The sequence below is a fragment of the Hemitrygon akajei genome, chromosome 8 (genome assembly GCF_048418815.1).
Source record: "Hemitrygon akajei chromosome 8, sHemAka1.3, whole genome shotgun sequence".
Classification (NCBI taxonomy): domain Eukaryota; kingdom Metazoa; phylum Chordata; class Chondrichthyes; order Myliobatiformes; family Dasyatidae; genus Hemitrygon; species Hemitrygon akajei.
The window spans coordinates 78,942,788-78,963,865 of record NC_133131.1 but is presented as its reverse complement, the minus strand read 5'-3'; the positions used below and the strand labels follow the sequence as shown (position 1 = coordinate 78,963,865).

At 38.8% G+C, this 21,078-nt stretch overlaps 1 protein-coding gene across 2 annotated transcripts in view; it reads right to left on the bottom strand.

Moving 5' to 3' along the window:
* Positions 1 to 547: 547 nt before the first annotated feature.
* The window catches only part of LOC140732012 (T-lymphocyte surface antigen Ly-9-like), a 63,700-nt gene continuing 43,169 nt past the window's right edge, over positions 548 to 21,078 (bottom strand). Inside the window, exons 5-6 of one of the 2 annotated variants that reach the window (XM_073054079.1) lie at positions 14,188 to 14,508; positions 548 to 6,162 (exon numbers count right to left, since the gene is read on the bottom strand). In XM_073054079.1, coding sequence (XP_072910180.1) covers positions 6,134 to 6,162; positions 14,188 to 14,508 — 350 coding nt within the window. In that variant the 3' untranslated portion in view covers positions 548 to 6,133. The remainder of the gene's footprint in view (positions 6,163 to 14,187; positions 14,509 to 21,078) is intronic. The other variant, XM_073054081.1, reaches the window with a different exon arrangement.

Below are 21,078 nucleotides of genomic sequence, written 5' to 3'. Positions count from 1 at the left end.
ACACAGCATGACTTGCTATTGATTTATCATATTGAGCAGCAACTTCTGAAATCAAAAAGTCATTTTTATATACATGGAGATAAATCAGGTAAACTGTTAGATGCTCAACTTCAAGCAACTTTGACTAGAAGGCAGATTTTGAAAGTATGAAGATCTGACAGAACTGAAACATCTGATTGTCAGGAAATTAATAAGTTTTTTTGTACTTTTACTCTAATCTTTATAAATCTGATTTTCCAGACAACGCCACTTCCATGAATGAATTTCTGCAAAGATTGAATATACCCCAAATTTCTACCCAAGATATGAATAGTAAAAGTTATATCTTCTTTTCAATCTGGTAAAGCTCCAGGACTGGATGGATTTACAGTAGAATTTTTTAAGACGTTTACGGATATTCTTTCACCTTGTCTATGCCAAATTTTCACTGAATCTATATCTTCTGGTACCTTCCTGAAAACTCTTTGAGGCATTAATTTCACTAATTCCTAAAAAAGGAAAAGATTTATTTGAATGTGCCTCTTACAGGCCAATTTCTTTGTTAAATGTCGATTCCAAAATTCTTTCTAAGATTTTGGCCAACAGGCTTGTGAAGTTAAAACTACAGGTTATTTCTAAGGATCAAACTGGATTTATTCATTTCATTTTCAATCTTTTTTTTATTAATTTTAAACAAAAAAAGGATACAAAACAGAGAAGTTATAGCAAACACAAAATGCAAAAACGTACAAACAACAAAAGGGATATATACTGTCAAAGTCATATAAATATAATATTAAGCTATCGTATATAAACAAGAAAACACAACTCCTCTTGGCAAATCATGGAGAAAAAAAGACTGGAAATTTTTATAATAAAGGGAGAAAAAACCTGCTAAACTAACCTAAAACAAAAAAGAGAGACTGGGCAGTCCATTTGAGACTAAAATTAGAAAAGAAAAAAGAAAACATCCTTCTGGTCAGATCTGAACCTTTGCAGATAAAGAGGTACAAAAAGAGAAAAAAAGAAAAAAACTACCTAAAAAGATTTTAAAAAATTAAATCATATGAAAATATTGAATAAAAGGTCACCAGGCTTGCTCAAGATTAAAAGATGTGTCAAACATCCAGCTTCTAATTTTCTCCAAACTTAAGCAGGACATAATGGAGAAGAGCCAATGAAAAACAGTAGAAGGATTAGAGTCTTTCCAGTATAAAAAGATAGCTCTCCTAGCCAGTAAAATTGAATAGGCTATCACATGTTGAGCGGAAGTAGGAACACTTCCTGTTTCCTTGGGAATAATACCAAAGACTGCTGTAAGTGAATTAGGTTGTAAGTACACACCTATGACTTTTGATAACATTCTAAAAACATCCCTTCAAAATTTGTTTAACTTTGCACTGGTCCAAAACATATGAGTTAGAGTAGCCACCTCAGCATTGCATCTGTCACAGGCGGGGCTTATATTAGAGAAAATATGCACTAGTTTATCTTTTGACATATGCGCCCTGTGTACTATCTTAAACTGAATTAGGGAGTGATGTGCACAGATAGATGAATTATTAACTAGATAATATATTTTACTCCATTGATCATCTGAAAGTGAATGCTGAAGTTCCACTTCCCAAGCACGTTTCACCTTATCATTAGGCATCATACGTGCATTCATTAACTGTTTATATATAATGGCTATCAATCGTTTTTGAAGTGGTTTAAGCTGAAAAATAGCATGTTTCATATTTGGTAAATGAACGAATGAATAATTCAGTAAAAAATCACATTAAAAATTCCTAACTCATAAGTATTTTAAAAAATGTGCATTAGATATATCATATTTATCCACTAACTGAAAAAGACATTAAACAATCCTCTAAAAACAAATCTAAAAAAGTTTTTACTCCCTTGGTTTTCCATATTAAAAAAGCCTTATCCAGAGTTGATGGTTTAAAGAAAAAGTTAAAATGGAAATTACTAGAGTTATTTAATTCAAAAAATCTACGAAACTGAAACCAAATTTTTCAAGTATGCTTAACAATAGGACTAAGATCTTGTCTACCTATCTCAGAGAACAAAAAAGGAAGAGGAGCTCTCAATAAAGAAGCCAGAGAAAACCCCCTTGCTGAATTCTCCTCCAAATGTAGCCATGAAGGACAGTCCTGGTTATCTATACCATGAATCCAGAAGGTGATATAACAAATATTAATTGCCCAATTATAAAATCTAAAGTTTGGTAGCACCAGTCCTCCACTTTTTTTTGATTTTTGCAATAAAGATTTATTCACTCTGGAGCTTTTATTATTCCAAATATATGACAGGATCATGGAATCTATTCTATCAAAAAAATTTTCAGAACAAAAGATGGAACCGCTTGAAATGTATATAAAATTTTTGGTAAAATAACCTTTTTATAGCATTTATTCGACCAATTCATGACATCGACATAGGTGACCATTTAGAGAGTGTTTGTTGTGTATATTCAATTAGAGGAGCAAAATTATACTTACATAGGTCTTTAAAATTTTTAGTAATTTTAATACCGATAAGTAAAATAGTTTTAGCAATATTAAAAGGTATTTGATCATAATAATCAGAGTAATTATTAATAGGAAATAATTCACTTTTATGTAAATTTAGTTTATATCCAGAGAAAATACTAAATTCAATAAATATAGATAACATAAAGGGTATAGATTTCCTATAATCTGAAAGGTAAACTAATAAATCATCTGCATATAACAAAACCTTATGTAGTTTATCCCCTCTCTTAATACCCAGCACAGAATTAGAATCCCTAAGAGCAATAGCAAGTGGTTCTAAAACCAAATTAAATAATAAAGGACTGAGAGGACAACCCTGATGGGTTCCTCTATATAATCTAAAATAAGGAGACTTTTGATTATTAGTTATAATTGCAGCCACTGGGGCTTGATAAATCAGTTTAATCCAGGAAATAAATCCTGGACCTAAATTAAACCTCTTCAAAACCTGAAACAGATAAGGCCACTCCACCCTGTCAAAAGCTTTCTCTGCATCCAGAGACACAATACATTCAGATTCTTTAACTGAGGGGGAATAAATGATATTTAACAGTCTTTGAATATTAAAATCTGAGTACTTATTTTTAATAAATTCAGTTTGATCATTTTAGATAACAGTAGGCAAAATATTCTCAAATCTATTAGCTTAAATCTTAGAGAATTTTAAAATCTACATTCAGTAAGGAGATAGGTCTATAGGATGCACATTCTGATAAATCTTTGCTTTTCTAGGAATCAATGAAATTAATGCCTCATAAAAAGATTTCAGAAGATTCCCAGAGGATATAGAATCAGTAAAAGTTTGACAAAGATGTGGTATAAGCATGTCATTGAAAGTCTTATAAAATTCCATCGTATAACCATCTGGTCCCGGAGCTTTCCCTAATTGCATACAGGATATAGCTTTGGCTATTTACTCTTGTTTAATAGGTGTATCTAATATATTAATATCTTGAGTTGAAATTTTAGGTATATTTAATTTTCGCAAAAATCTATTCATAATAAAAGTATTGTCAGATTTCAGATTTATAAAGATTGGAGCAAAAATCCATAAATACCTTATTAATTTCTTAAGGATCTAACATTTCAGTTCTATCTAGTCTACGTATTTTCAAAATCTGTCTTCTGACCTTGCCTACCTTTAACTGACCAGCCAAAGGTTTACCTGACCTATCTCCATGTATATAAAATAAACTTCTAGATTTAAAAATTTGCTGTTCGATGGGAGAGGTTAGAAGCAAATCATATTGTTTGAAATTCAACCCTTTCCTTATATAGATCTTCAGTAGGTTTTACTGAATAGCTTTATCTATCTCTCTAATTTTATTAGTAAGCACTGACAATTCTGCTTTCGTTTTCTTTCTTAAAGCTGCTGAATATGAAATTATCTGTCCCCTAAGAAAAGATTTCATCGTATCCCATATAACCAAGTTTGACATTCCTTCAGTAGTATTCAATTCAAAAAATATAGAAATTTGCTCCTTAATAAAACTAACAAAGGTTGAATCCTTTAACAATACAGGATTCAATCTCTACTGTGACATTTTCAAAAAATTATCAGAGAGCTTCAGGGTTAATTTCAGAAACGCATGATCCAACAACCCAATGACGTCATACGCACACTCAACAACAGAGTGTAGCAAGCATGTGTCTAGAAAAATGTAATCAATTCTAGAGTATTTATGACGAACGTGTGAAAAAAAATGAAATATCTTTGTCATTAGGGTGTTTATATCTCCAGATATTAACCAGGTCATATTCTAGTAGAAAAGAATTAATACAAGCTGCCGCTTTATTAGGAAGTGACAGATTGGTTGATGACCTGTCAATCGCTGGATTCAGACAGCAATTAATGTCACCACCCATGATCAACTTATATTCATTCAGATTTGATAGCTCAAAAAAAAGCTTCTTAAAAAATTCAGGACTGTCTAAATTAGGTGTGTATACACACACCAAAGCTACCTTTTGATTGCATAATAAACCAGTAACTATTAAATATCTTCCAATCGAATCAGTAATAGTATTAAAATGTACAAAAGGGATTTTAGAGTTAACAAAAATAGATACCCCTCTAACTTGATTAGTCAATAAAGAATGAAATAAAGTGCCTTTCCAAAATTTGAAAAACTGGTCCTCATCCCGTCTCCGTATAAGATTTTCTTGCGCAAAAATAATATCTGCATTGTTTTTTTAATTTCTTAAAAATCTTTTTATGCTTAATAGGATGATTCACATCATTCAGATTTCAAGAGATTATATTAATTTTATTAACATCCACGCTTAAGATTTAATTTAATATTTTATAAAGAAAACTATTCCGCAAGCACACATTAATCCAAAAGGAACAGATATGACTAGAAGGGATGACATATTTGAGAGAAAATGTCCATCAAAAGAACCGCCCAATCGAGAAAGAAACCTATTCTTATAGCCCCCCCCGCAAAGCTCGAGAAACAGCGACCAACAGGGTGATCGCATGCTAAGCTAATGACCCTTAACCCTATCCATTTTCCAGCTACGTATATTAAAATTGAAATATTCATCCCACCCATTTTTGCCATAATAAAAGAGACTAACAACTTTCAAATACTGCAATGTTATCTAACAATAATAAAAATGTAACTAGCGACGGCCATCTTAAATTCATCTATAGTATATTAATCATGTACTCAGAGAAAAGTAAATCCATGCAAATGAAGTTCTTTCTTTCAAAAAAACTTACAAGTCATACAAAAAATATATCAAACCTAAAACTATATTAATATTAAGACAAGCGAAAGAATAGAAAAAGTAATTCAAGACAGGTCCTATATGGATCTCTATAATATGATACTGTAAAGGTTCACTACAAAGCAATTATGAATATATACTAATTATTAACAAATAAAGAGAAAAATTAAGTCAGCCAAGTCCCATATGGATATTCAAAAAGCATAGAATAGACTTTGCTTAGGGCATCTATAAACATCTCATACATCAGAATTATCTATTCAGGTAACACTCGGCCTAACTTTGAGATTTTTAATATACTCACAGCCTTCATCAGGGGAGTAGATCCTCTGTGGCTGAGAATCAGCAGGGAAGATTATCAGCCATGCTGGATACTGAAGGGATGGATGTAGATTTTTCTTATACATTTTGCTCATGACTTCCTGGTATTTTCTTCTTTCGACAAAAATTTCAGGAGGAAAATCTTCGACTAAATGAATTTCTGTTGATTTTAAAGATTATCTTTCACTTACTTCTGGCGTCTTGAAGTATGGCTTCTTTGGTTGTATAATAATGCAAACAAAGTACGATTAGCTGAGGGTGTAATTCAGATGAACGCCAAAATCTTGGAACTTTGTGGACTCTATCGAATATAGGGCTTGCTTCAAGAGTCTCACTAAAAAGTGAGTACAGCATATCTGAGAAGAACTTTAACAGGTCACCAGGTTCAGTACTTTCAGGAAATCCTAATATATGCAAATTCCTCTGACATGCTCTACTGTCTAAATCAATCATTTTCTTCTTCATTTTTGATAGTTCCAAGGTAATTTCATTAACTTTATTTTCCATCGAAGACATCTTCACTTCTTGTTCTTTAATAGTTTGCCTGAATTTTGTGTTCGTTTTCAATTCAATGTGTAGTCTGCTTGAGCATCTGAAATTGAAAGTCTAAATTATTGAAGATTCTTGGACATTAAAAATAGATTTTTCAAGCTTCCCATTGGTATCCATCAGCTTATCAATCTGAATACTGAGCGATCCAAATTCAAACTTCATATCTTGTATTGAAGAGAATATTCCTGCTAAAGTAACAGGTTCAACTGGTTTCTTTATTTGTTCAGTTTGTTCCGTTCCAAGAAAAGTCTTGCCACTTCTCAATTCAATACCAGATTGACTTCCAGCCATCATAATTAAATCATAAATCCTTCAACAAAAGTAATAAATCATCAGACTTAAAAGGAGTCTGTCAGTGGGATGTAAAATATATTTTTAAAAAGTGAAGCCGCTATAAAGCGCATCTCATTCCATGCACTGCAAAATGGAGTCTGGATTTATCAAGAATAGATATTTATATTTTAATATTTGGAGATTACTGAATATCATTCATTCCTCTCCATCTAAAGAACTTGAATGTGTTGTTTCTTGATGCAGAGAAAGCCTTTGATAGGGTAGAATGGCCCTATTTATTTCAGGTTTTAGAAAGCTTTAATTTTGGTCCATGCTTAATCTCTTTGATTAAATTGATTTAGTAAGCCCCTTAGGCAGTCGATTATTAGTTTTGATAACTAATAATCAAAAATCTTCTTATTTTAGGTTATATAGAGGTGCCATTTAGGGTTGCCCTCTTAGTCCATTGTTATTTAATCTTGCTCTAGAACCTCTTGCTATTGCTCTTCGGGACTCCAATGAGGTTTTAGGTATTAAGAGCGGAGATAAAGTGTATAAGGTTTCGTTGTACACAGATGACTTGTTAGTTTATATTTCAGATCCTACAAAATCGATTCCTGCTTTGTTATCTATATTTTCTGAATTTAGTAGTTTTTCTGGAAATTAAATTTGCATAAAAGTGAGTTATTTCCTATTAACAATTACTTTGATCAATTTGACCAATTTCCTTTTAGTATTGCTATAAATAACTTTACTTAACTTGGTATTAAAATTACCAAAAAATTTGATTACCTGTATAAATATCTTTCTTCCATTGAGTATACGCAGCAAGTAATTTCTAAATGGTCTCCTATGACATTATCATTACTTAGCCGTATTAATGCTATTAAAATGATAGTGTTACTGAAGTTTTTATATGTATTCCAAGCAATCCTCTCTTTTGTTCCTAAACTGTTTTTTGATAGAATAGACCCTAAATTTTATCTATTATTTGGAATAATAAAAATCCTAGATTGAGTAAGCTTTTATTGCAGAAATTAAAAAAGTATGGTGGTATGGCTTTGCCAAATTATAGATTGTACTACTGGGCAATTAACATTCGTTATATCACTTTTTGGATTCATTTTTCAGATATACATGACTGTCCCTCATGGGTGGATTTGGAGAAAAACTCGGTGAAGGGATGTCCTTTGCCTCTTTATTGGGAGCTCCTCTTCCATTTTTGCTTTCTAAGATTGGTAGTCAAGATTTTAATCCTATTATTAAACATACATTAAGAATTTGGGTTCAATTTCGTAGATCGTTTGACTTTAATAACTTTGTTCTTTCTAGTAAAATCTATCTTAATTATTTTTTAAACCTTCAATTTTTGATCTGACCTTTTCAATTTGGAAGACCAAAGGAATAGTAACTTTTTTAGATTTGTTCATGCATAATTGCTTAATGTCTTTCACTCAGTTAGTGGATAAATATGACCTATCTAATGTACACTGTTTTAGATATTTACAAATTGGGAATTTTCTACATAATTTACTGCCAGATTTTCCCTTGGCATATTCACCCAATATTATTGATACTCTTTTTCAGGTCAAACCGCTTCAAAAAGGACTGATAGCTATAATTTATAAATGGTTACTGAATTTGCATGTGTTATCTAAAGATAAAATTAAAGCTGCATGGGAATTGGAGTTTCGAAAGTCACTTTTAGATAATCAATGGGATAGAATTTTTCATTTGGTAATATACCTCTTCTATTTACTCCCATCAGTCCTTGATACAGTTCAAGGTAGTGCATCGGGTGCGTATGTCAAAGAACAAATTAGCCTGTATTTTTTTCTAATATTAATCCTATTTGTGATAGAAGTAATATTGAGCTGGCTACTTTAACACATATGTTCTGGTCTTGTATCAAGTTAGATAACTTTTGGAAAGAAGTCTTTAAAACTTTATCAAAGGTTCTACATTTTGATTCTACAACTGAATTTATTTACAGCGATTTTTGGAATCATTCCATCGGAAGCAGGAGATATTCCTGTTTCCGCTCAACAGATGATAGCTTTTACAACCTTAGTGGCCAGGAGAGCAATTTTGATTAAATGGAAGGATTCTAATCCACCTACTGTTATATATTGGCTTACCTCCATTATGTCCTGTTTAAGTTTAGAGAAAATAAGAAGTCATACATTTGATACATTCTCTAAATTTGAGTAAACTTGGCAATGTTTTATTCAATATTTTCATATGCTCTGACTTATGGCCCTTCCAGTTACCTTTTTGAAATTTTGGATTTGATCAGAAAGTTTTTCCTTGTTTTTTTTTGCCTTCACTCTCAGTTTGAGCTGCCCAGTTCCTTTTTCTTTTTTTTGTTTCTTTTTGTGTTTTGGGTTTTTTTCTGTACATTTCAATTAGAAAAGTTTCTTTATCTTTGTTTCTTTTTATGGATAAGAGGAGAATCAAATACCTTTCTCTTTATTATATGCTATTATATTAATACAATGTTTGATCTTGATAATGTTTATTTTTCCTTTTATTCAAACTTTTATTGATATAGATATTTGTGATTAATTCTCCTCTTGTTTATATATATACATACATATATACATATACACACACATATATATATATGTATATGTGTATATATATGTATATATATACACACATATATATACGTATATATACACATATATACACACACACACACACATATATATATACATATATATATACACACATACATACACACATACATACACATACTTTTTTTACTTAACTAATGAAAAGATTGATAAAGGAAGATAGCAAGCACCTCCTCCTCTTCAATCTGTATAGGTTCCATGACTTCACCACTTGTTTGTCTTATTTCCATTGACTCCATGCCAATTTCCTTAGTAAATACAGTCACAAAAAAAACATTTAAGATCTCCCCCATTTCTTTTGGTTCCATACATAGCCGACCACTCTGATCTTCAAGAGGACAAATTTTATCCCTTACTATCCTTCTGCTCTTATTACACCTGTAGAAGCTCTTTGGATTATCCTTCTCCTAAAGCAACCTCATGTCTTCTTTTAGCCCTCCTGATTTCTTTCCTAAGTATCTTTTTGCATATTTTGTACTCCTCAAGAACCTTATTAGCTCCCTGTTTCTTATACATGTCATACGTCTCTCTACTTCTTCTTTATCAGAGTTCCAATATCAGAAGTAAGCATTGTCTGCTGGAGACTTTCAAGGAGCAGTGGGCTCCACAAAAGCTGGGTCCATCCTGGGCACGGGACAAATGCTTTAATCAAGCTTTAATTTAAAAAAAAAACTGGGGAGAATATTGGGTACAGAATAAATCCCAGCTCATATCCCCCGACCCATTTAACCCTTCACTCATCTTCAGTTCAGCCTGTTGCTGCTAGAAGAAGTTTCCACATGTGCTGTCCCTTCTTCCCAAAAAATTGTCCAGGATCATCCACAAACTCTCCATTAAGTATTGTTTATGGCTCTGTATGCTGGGAATTCTCTCAGTTCCATGTCTTTTGTCACTCCTGTGAGTGGTCCTGAATCTGGTGCAAGAGCAGTAACCATGGGACTGTGACTGGCACAGAGCTAGACTGGTAACTGTGTGCAGTGTTCCAGAGTGAACCTGACACTGGAGAGCCTGGGTCACACACCTTCTCCCCATTCATCAGCTCACAGATCAGGGTGTCATCAGGATGTTAATTCCCATCTGTTGACATGGCACATTCTGAGAGGGGAAACGAGGCAGACTGGGGAGTAAGTTGCAGTGATGGGCAGTAATTTGGGATGACAGATTCACCCTTCACTCAAGGGCAGCACTCCAAGATCTTGTACTTCCCCTTTTCCTAACTTGACACCATTCAGATAGTAATCTGCCTTCCTGTTCTTGCCTCCAAAGTGGATAACCTCACATTTACCAATTACCAATGCATCCACAATTTCCAGAGCCACCTCCTTAAGTACCCTGGGATGCAGACCATCAGACCTGGAGATTTATCAGCCTTCAGTCCCATCAGTCTACCCAACACCATTTTCTACCTAATGTGAATTTCCTTCAATTCCTCCATTACCCTCGGTCCTCTGGCCACTATTACATCTGTGAGATTGTCTGTGTCTTCCCTAGTGAAGACAGATCCAAAGTACCTGTTCAACTTGTCTGCCATTTCCTTGTTCCCAATAATAAATTCACCTGTTTCTGTCTTCAAGAGCCCAACTTTGGTCTTAACTAATTTTTTCCTCTTCACATACCTAAAGAAGCTTTTACTATCCTCCTTTATATTCTTGGGTAGCATACCTTCATACCTCATCTTTTCTCCCCATATTGCCTTATTAGTTATCTTCTGTTGCTCTTTAAAAGTTTCCCAATCATCTAGCTTCACACTCATCTTTGCTATGTTATAATTCTTCTCTTTTATTTTTATACTGTCCTTGATTTACTTTATTTTATTGTCACCAAACAATTGATACTAGAGCATACAATCATCACAGCGATATTTGATTCTGCGCTTCGCGCTGCCTGAAGTACAAATCGGAGTAAATATAATAAAAATTTAAATTATTAATCATAATTAGAAAATAAAAAAGGGAAAGTAAGGTAGTGCAAGTCAGATCCGGATATTTGGAAGGTACGGCCCAGATTGGGGTCAGGATCTATTCAGCTGTCCTATCACAGTGGAAAGAAGCTGTTCCCAAAAGTATGAATCTTCAAGCTCCTGAACCTTATCCCAGAAGGAAGAGGGACAAAAAGTGTGTTGGCTGGGTGGGACATGTCCTTGATTATCCTGGTAGCACTGCTCCTACAGCATGCGGTGTAAAGTGAGTCCAAGGATGGTAGATTGGTTTGTGTGATGTGCTGGGCTATGTTCACGATCTTCTGCAGCTTCTTCCAGTCTTGGACAGGACAACTTCCATACCAGGTTGTGATACACCCTGGAGGAATGCTTTGTACAGTGCACCTATAAAAATTAGTGAGGGTTCTAGGGGACAGGCCAAATTTCTTCAGCTTTCTCAGGAAGTAAAGGCGCTGGTGGGTCTTCTTGGCAGCGAACTCTGCTTGGTTAGACCAAGTCAGGTCATTTGTGATATTCACCCCGAGGAATTTAAAGCTTTTGACCTGTTCCACCTGTGCACCGCCGACATAGGGTCATGAGGTCCGCTACTCCTTCTGAAGTCAACAACCATTTCCTTCATCTTGTTGAAGTTAAGGGATAGGTTATTGTCTTCGCACCATGCCACCAGGTTCTTAATTTCCTCTCTGTACTCAGACTCGTCATTACCCGAGATACAGCCTACAATTGTGGTGCCATCAGCAAACTTATATATTGAGATCGATGAAAACTTGGCTACACAATCATGGGTGTACAGTGAGTACAGCAGGGGTATGAGTACACAGCTTTCTGGGGCATGGGTGCTCAGAGTGATTGTAGAGGAGAGCTTGTCCCCTATTTTTACAGCCTGGGTCCTGTCTGTGAGGAAGTTGAAGATCCAGCTGCAGATGAGAGTGCTAAGACCCAGGTTCTGGAGCTTAGGAATCAGTTTATTTGGAATGATGGTATTAAAGGCAGAGATGTGGTCAATGAAAAGGAGCCTTACATATGCGTCTTTATTCTCCAGGTGTTCTAAGGAGGAATGTAGTGCCAGAGAGATGGCATCTGCCGTTGACCTGTTGCTCCGGTAGGCGAATTGCAAAGCATCGAGGTTGACCGGTAGGCTATGGTTGATGAGTGCCATAACCAATCGCTCGAAGCACTTCATAGCAATTGATGTCAGAGCCACAGGTCGATAGTCATTCAGGCACGCCACCTTGCTTTTCTTGGGCACTGGGATTATCGTTGCCTTCTTAAAACACAAGAGGATCTTGGACTGAAGCAGGGAGCAGTTGAAGATGTCAGTAAACACTCCAGCTAGCTCTCTTGCGCAGACCCGGAGAACCCGTCCTGGGATGCCATCTGGGTCCATCGCCTTCCTTGGATTTATCTTCAGGAAGGCTCTTCTAACATCTTCCTCGGTGGTGATGAATCTCGATGCCACCAGGTCCGGTTCATCCAGAGGGGGTGGGAATCTCCTGTTCGAATCTTGTCTAGAATACGTTAAGTTCATCAGGAAGAGAAGCGTTACAGTTATTGATATTCCCAGCCTTTTCTTTGCACCCAGTGATCTCATTTAGACACTGCCACATTCTACTGGTATCCCTCTGGTTAGCCTGGGCTTCCAAACTTGGCTTGATATTGCCTCTTGGCACCCTTAATGGCTTTCCGGAGTCCACACCTGGATTCCATGTAGTGACTGGTATCCCCGGATCTAAAAGCCGCAGCTCCAGCCTGCAAAAGGGACTGGACCTCATAATACACCCAAGGTTTCCGGTTAAGGAATACCTGGATCCTCTTGTGAGACACAGAGTCCTCTGTGCATTTCCTTTGTCTGCCATGGTCCCTCCTACTCCCCTTAGGATCTTTCTTCCTCTTTGGAATTAACTGATACTGCACCTTTTGTATTATTCCCAGAAATACCTGCCATTGTTGTTCCACTGTCATCCCTGCTAGGGTATCCTTCCAGTCAACTTTGGCTAGTTCCTCCCTCATGGCTCCATAGTGCCCTTTGTTCAACTGTAATACTGACACTTCTGATTTTCCCTTCTCTCTCTCAAATTGTAGATTAAAGCTCATCATATTATGGTCACTACCTCCTAATGGCTCATTTACCTCAAGCCCCTTATCAAATCTGGTTCATTACACAACACTAAATCCAGAATTGCCTTCAAATATATCCTTCAATTCATAAAATCAGAAGTATGTGATTTTTCAATTTTCTAAATATACATAGTCTGCACATTACAGAAAAATTAAAAGTGCTGCGATGTTTCCAGGCCATTTAAAACTTTTCTGTTCAGAACAATGGTTGGTCCAGGCAGTTGTAAAAAATGTTTGAATAAATGTTGATATCCAGCCTGATCTCAGCTTCCTACCATGGCTCCATCCCTGTAGGTCACAGTGTTTTAATTCACCTGTGTCCAGTTTGAATACGGTATGGCAAATGGAGCTGAGGTGTAGTGGGGCTGAGGCAGAGCCGGGCTGGGGGAGATTAGGCTGCTGGGCAAGTGCCTCTGGGGAAATGCACCGGGGTAGGGTGTGCACAGTACATTGAGCGAGGTGGAGGTCACTTTATCAGGTACACTCGTGCACCCTGCTCGTTCATGTAAATGTCTAATCAGACAATCCTGTGACTACAGAAAGTTGTAAACTCAGCCTTCATGGGCACAAGCCTCACCAGCAATGAGGACACCTTCAAAAAGTGGCATTTGTCATTAAGTACCCCATCACCCAGCACATGCCCTCTTCTCATTGCTTCATCAGGGAGGAGGTACAGGAGCCTGGGGTCACACACTTGACGTTTCAGGAAAAGCTTCTTCTCCACCTCCATCAGATTTCTGAATGGACAATGAACCCATGCACTCTGCCTCACTAGTTTGCTCTCTTTTTGCACAATACATTTGATGATGTATGCCAGTAATATTGAACCTGATTCTGATTCTGGTTCTTTTCTAATTGTACGTGTTTGTACCACACTCCTCCCCGTGTGCTGTTTCTACAGGCTCGGGGCCACAGGGTCACCCTGCATGGCCACTGGCCTCATCCCCAGGGGTGCAGTGGGTGTGTTCCCCCAGCCCTGCACTGTCACAGCCCCACTACACTGGGACCATGGGCCCAACTCTGGACACAGGCAGACAGTGGGAACAAGCAGGATCTGCCCTCACCCATTCCTCCAGGCCCCTCCACAGGTTTTACTCACCGTACACCTTAAGTTGGATACACTCACTGCGTTCATTTCCTGAATCTCCTGCTGTAACAATGACCTCATATTCATCAGCATCCTCTTTCCTCAGATCATGGATTTCCAGGCTGAAGTTTCCGGAATGAAGAGTTATTCGCTTGTTGTAATTGCTATTAAAGTATTTAATCGACCCTTCCAAGTATCGTGCTATCTTTGTGCTGGGATATGATCTTTTCCACACAACCTCGTAAACGTCCTGTCTGACTGGGATCGAAGGAAACAAGGAAACCGAGTGACCCAGGGCTCCATTCACGATGGCAGGGGAAGCTCCAGTCCTGGCTGAGGAGACAAGAGGAGGCAGTCAGAATGTGAGCTCAGTGACTGGAGTAGGAATCAGAGCTTACAGATTCACAGACACAGGGGCAGGCCATGCGGCCCATTCTCTGGTTTCTGGCCCATGAGTGATCTGTCCCACAGTTCCTACATCACACAGTGAGCTCTTGGGGGGAACAGAGTGAAGATTCTCTGCAGCCAGGCCTGAGAAATGAAGTCAGGGAGGCAGAGAGATGGCAAAGGAACTCGGTGAAATGAATGGTATTGGTGGAGAAGGTAGAAGCATTTGGGGAGTTTGAATAAAAATGGAATAGAGCAACACTCTTACAGTTCAGGCCAGTGGAGGTCAGAGTTCAACTCTGGCATCCTGTGTAAGCAAGTTTGTCCATTCTTACTGTGAGTGCGTGTGTCTCCTCCCACTGTCCAAAGACATACCCGTTAGCGGGTCAATTGCTCACTGTAAATTGTCCTGTGGTTAAACTCGGGATAACTAGTTGGGTAGCTCGTCTGGCCGTAAGGACCTGTTCCAAGCCATATCTCTAAGCCAATAAATAAATTATATGGGTAAATGGGAGGATGTGAGCCATGTGAAGGAAGAGATTTCTGAAAATGCTGAAAGACATAAATGGTGAGGTGGAGAATCGAATACGAGAGAGTCTGAGGTTGGTATCTTTGGAATAGAGATGGACATTAGAAATGGTTTAAAGCGGTGAGGAGGTTGCAGTCATGATGTATGCCTGGGTACAATTAATTAAATTAAAGACGTATGCAAAGTGGTCATTCAGTAATCTGGGAATTTTAACAGGGAAAATTACGAACATCTCATTTCTGTACTGTATAAAAGGAGGAACTTTCTACTGCTCATTTGGAGTCCAGGATGCCCCAATTGTTAGGCGGACTCCCCATGATGTATTTTGTAAATAAAGTGGGTTTGATCCTATTCTTCTTGGAGTCCACATTTTTTTGTCTGATCAAGATGGTTGGTTTAGGCAACAGTAGGAGTTAAAAGCACTAGAAAGTCTGTAGACACGGGAAATCCAAATCAACACAGACAAAATGCTGGATGGACTCATTAGCTCAGGCAGCATCTGTGCAAATTAATAAATAGTCAACATTTTGGGCCAAGACACTGTTTCAGGATTGAGAGGGAAGGGAGAAGTTGCCAGAATAAACAATGTGAGGGGAGGGGAAAGAGGCAAACTGGAAGGTGATAGAAGAAGCCAGATGGGTGTGGAAGGTCAAGTGCTGGAGAAGAAAGAATCTGACAGGGAAGGAGAGTGGACTAATGGAGAAAGGGGAAGAGAAGGTGACCCAGGGGAAGTAATAGACTAGTGAATAATGGTCAGACAGGGGAATGGGGGAGATCAAATTGCTTACCAGAGGGAGAAATCAATGTTCATGCTATCAGGTTGGAGGGTACCCAGATGGAATACAAGGTTTCAAAACAAGAATGGGAATTGTAATTAAAATGTTTGGACACCAGGAAGTCCCACTTGTGGCTACTGGTACAGACGTGCTCAATGGAGAGGTCTCCCAATATACAATGGGTCTCACCAATGTCGAGCAGACCGGCCTAATGGTAGGGTCCATGGAACCCCAGCTCTAGAGACTGTTGAGCATCAAACCCCAGAAGATCAGCAGTTTCTGAAACACTCAAACCACCCCATCTAGCGCCAACAATCATTCCACAGTCACATTTCTTCCCCATTCTGATGTTTGGTCTGAACAACAACTGAATCTCTTGACCATGTCTGCATGATTTTAAGCATTGAGTAGCTGCCTGCTGATTGGCTGATCAGGTATTTGCATGAATGATCTGGTGTACAGGTTCACACAATAACGTAGCCACTGAGTGTACATTAAAGAGGGTGCACATGGTAATAGTGGGAAACACTTCTCAATATGACTTGTCCAGATTTTCAGAACTCTTTCAGGTAAGTTCTGTACAGGAAGTTGATCAACTAAGTGAGACTGCCTGGAACTGCAGATAATTCTGTGTATCTGAGAAACAAAAGTGAATAAACCTTTACAATTTTCATTATGGAGTACTGTAGGGACAATGTTTCTGTCCCAGTCTATCCACAGTCATATCAGTGTGAAGTTCTTTAAAGACATTGTTCAGGCCCCAAACTATATCCAGTCATATCTGTGACCGAGATGAGGACACCAAACCTAATATTTTCAATTTTGCCAATGATGACAAATGAAGTGAGATTTAGAGTTGTATTGTGAGTGCAAAGACATATTAAGATGATAGACAGGCTGTGTGGGTGAACAAGAGCATGACAGATTGAGTACAAGGCTGAAAAACATGAAGTTATCCTCGATATAAAAGACAAAATTACTAAGTTTAGGAAGTGTTTTTCAAAGGAAATAGATCCCCTTTGTACATGTCACGGGGAATCAATGTTCAGATGCAGGAAGCACTTTGGAAGGCATGAACACAAGAAATTCTGCAGAGCTAGAAATTAGAGTGTGGAGGGTGATGAGTGAGAGTGAGAGTCACTCAGGCGTTGGAACTGAGGATTAAAATGTTATGGTCATGAAGGTTACCATGACAAACCTTGCTCTCAATGGCAGCAGAGAGTCTCTCTGCAGACTTCACCACCTCTCCGTCCTTAAGGACAGCAGAAATACAGTAAATGTCAGCGGGTAGGGCTCTGCTCCCTTTATCGGGAGTGGGAATGTGGTTGGGCCTCTGCTCCCTTTATTGGGAGTCACAATGGGGTTGTGTCTCTGCTTTCTTTATGGGGGAGTCAGAATGGGGTTGTGTCTCTGCTCACTTTATGGGGAATCCGAATAGAGGTGGGTCTCTTCTCTCTTTATAGGGATTTGGAATGGGGGTGGGGCTCTTCTCACTTTTTGGTGAGTCAGATTGGGGGTGGGATGCTATTCCCTTTATCAAGAGTCGGAATGGGGGTGGGGCTCTGCTACATTTATGATGAGTTGGAATGGAGTGGGGCTCTGCTCTCTTTATCGGGTCTGAATGTGGATGGGGCTCTGCTCCCTTTGTCGGAATTCGGATTCGGAATGGGGATCTGCACCCTTTAACCAGAGACAGAATGGAGGGTAGGTCTCTGCTCTCTTTATGCAGATTTGGAATGGGGATAGGGCTCTTCTGCTCCCTTTATTGGGATTGAGAATGGGGTTGGGGCTCTGCTCTCTTTATTGGGATTTGGAATGGGGGTGGGTCTCTGCTGCCTTATGGTGAGTTGGAATGGGGGTGGGTTCCTGCCTTCTGTATGGTGAGTCGGAATGGGGTTGGGGTTTTTCTCCCTTTATTGGAATTCAGAATGGGGGTGGGGCTCTGCTTTCTTTATCGGGCATCAGAATGGAGGTGGGGCTCCGCTCTGTTTATTGTGTTTTGGAATTGGGGTGGGGCTCTGCTGTCCTTATGGGGATTCGGAATGGGGGTGGGACTCTATTCCCTTTATGGTGAGTTGGAATGGGGATGGGTTTCTGCCCTCTGTATCAGGAGTCGGAATGGGGGTGGGGCTCTGCTCACTTTATTAGGAGTCGGAATGGGGGTGGGTCTTTGCTCCCTTTATCAAGAGGCAGAATTGGGTTGGGACTCTGCTCTCTTCATGGGGAGTCGGAATGGGGTTGGGACTCTGCTTCCTTTATCGGGAGTTGGAATGGGGTGGGAGCTCTGTTCCCTTTATCAGGAGTCGGAATGGGGATGGGACACTGCTCTCCTTATTGGGACCACCCAGTACTGAACGTAGATCAATACACTCTGCCCAGGATAGAGGATACCTTTGCAAACCTTTCTGGAGGAAAACACTTCAGCAAAGTAGACTAAGCTGAGGCCTACCTACAGATGGAGATGAAACAAAAGTTCAAAGTGTTTCTCACCATAAACCCTCACAAAGGGCTTTATCACTATAATAGGGTAATTTTTTAGAGTAACATCTGCCCCTGAACTCTGGCAGAAAGCTATGGACCAGGTGTTGCAAGGCTGTGCAGGAACTCGGTGCTACCTGGATGGTTTACTTGGTACCAGTCAGGTTGACAAGCAACATCTCCAAAACCAAAAGACAGTGTTAAAAAGATTAGAAGATTATGGGCTCAGTGAATGATGCAACAAGTGTGAATTCTTTCAACCGAGCATCGGTTACTGTGGTCACACCATTGACACACAAGTGTACTGAGAAAATTCATGCAGTTGTGGATGTCCAAGGCCAAAGGACGTACCTCAGTTACAGTTCTTTTTGTGATTTGTCAATTAATATAAAAGGTTCCTGCCAATCCTGGCTACTGTGTTCCACCCCTTGAACTCCATCTGCCACTTCTCAGCCCAACCCTACATCCTATCAGTGTCTCTCTGCAATCTTCGACAATCCTCTACACTATCCACAACACCACCAACCTTTGTGTCATCTGCAAACTTGCCAACCCACCCTTCTACCCCCACATCTAGGTTGCTAATAAAAATCACGAAAAGTAGAGGCCCCAGAACCCATCCTTGTGGGACACCACTAGTCACAACCCTCCAATCTGAATGTACTCCCTCCACCACGACCCTATACTTTCTGCAGGCAAGCCAATTCTGAATCCACCTCGCCAAACTTACCTGGATCTCATGCCTCCTGACTTTCTGAATAAGCCTACCATGTGGAACCTTGTCAAAAGCCTTACCAAAACCCATGTAGATCACATCTACTGCACTATCCTCATCTATATGCCTGGTCTCCTCCTCAAAGAACTCTATCAGGCTTGTTAGACATGATCTGCCCTTCACAAAGCCATGCTGACTGTCCCTAATCAGACCATGATTCTCTAAATGCTCATAGATCCTATCTCTAAGAATCTTTTCCAACAGCTTTCCCACCACAGATGTAAGGCTCACTGGTCTATAATTACCCAGACTATCCCTACCACCTGTAGTGTTCTCACACAGGTGTAAAAACTCTGAACTAAACACCAAGTATAAACCTGAGACAATGAGGCGCAGTCCCAGTAAGATTAACTGTTTACTGTTCACTCTTCCACATTAACATATGGTGAAAACTGTTGATAAAACAATACAAAATATATACAGTATTTGTTTCCTTCTTGGCATCACATTTACATCTTAAATACTTGCAAAAATAAAACCAAAACAAACTATATTACATTAAAGTACAACACACAGTCAGAATCTACCTACGCCATCAACTGCTTTAAATACTTCAACACAAACTATCTGCAACTCTTTGAATAACAAAGAACATCAACTTTATCAACCGTCATTACTTTTAACAGAATCAGCGTTAACATTTTTACTTCGACATATCGATTATCTTATGAACTTAAGGCGTTGCTTCTATAATGTTTCTAGTGCGAAGAAAGAAAACTTTTCTCGCGCTGATCCTGCACACACAAGCCCCCCTTCCTGTTTCTCCAAACCAGTATTTTCCCACAAGATCCAGCAAAACTGGGTGTGACGTCATCACATGCCACGATATATCACAGACAACAAATTTACTTTCAACAACCTTAACTTCAACTAGAAAATGATTACAAATGAATTACTAAAGTGAAAATATAATAAACTAAACGAATGCCTTAAGGGCAACACACTCCCTTTTTGAGCAAGGGGACAACATTTTTCTCCCTCCAATCCTCCGGTACCATTCCCATGGACAACGAGAACATAAAGATCCTAGCCAGAGGCTCAGCCATCTCTCCCCTTGCCTCATGGAGCAGCTTGGGGAATATTCTGTCAGTCCCCGGGGACTTATCCGTCCTAATCCGTCAGATGGTATGCATCCCAGAGTGCTTAAGGATGTAGCCCAAGAAATAGTGGATGCATTAGTGATAATTTTTCAAAACTCCTTAGATTCTGGATTAGTTCCTCAGGTTTGGAGAGTGGCTAATGTAACCCCACTTTTTAAAAAAGGAGGGAGAGAAAAACCGGGGAATTATGGACTGGTGAGTCTGACATCGGTGGTGGGGAAAATGCTGGAGTCGGTTATCAAAGATGTGATAACAGCACATTTGGAAAGAGGTGAAATCATCGGACAAAGTCAGCATGGATTTGTGAAAGGAAAATCATGTCTGACGAATCTTATAGAATTTTTTGAAGATGTAACTGGTAGAGTGGATAGGGGAGAGCCAGTGGATGTGGTGTATTTAAATTTTCAGAAGGATTTTGACAAGGTCCCACACAGGAGATTAGTGTGCAAACATTAAGCACACGGTATTGGAGGTATGGTATTGATGTGGATAGAGAATTGGTTGGCAGACAGGAAGCAAAGAGTGAGAGTAAACGGGACCTTTTCAGAATGGCAGGCAGTGACTAGTGGGGTACCGCAAGGCTCAGTGCTGGGACCCCAGTTGTTTACAATATATATTAATGATTTAGATGAGGGAATTAAATGCAGCATCTCCAAGTTTGCGGATGACACGAAGCTGGACGGCGGTGTTAGCTGTGAGGAGGATGCAGGGTGACTTGGATAGGTTAGGAGAGTGGGCAAATTCATGGCAGATGCAATTTAATGTGGATAAATGTTAGGTTATCCACTTTGGTTGCAAGAACAGGAAAACAGATTATTATCTGAACGGTGGCCGATTAGGAAAAGGGAGGTGCAACGA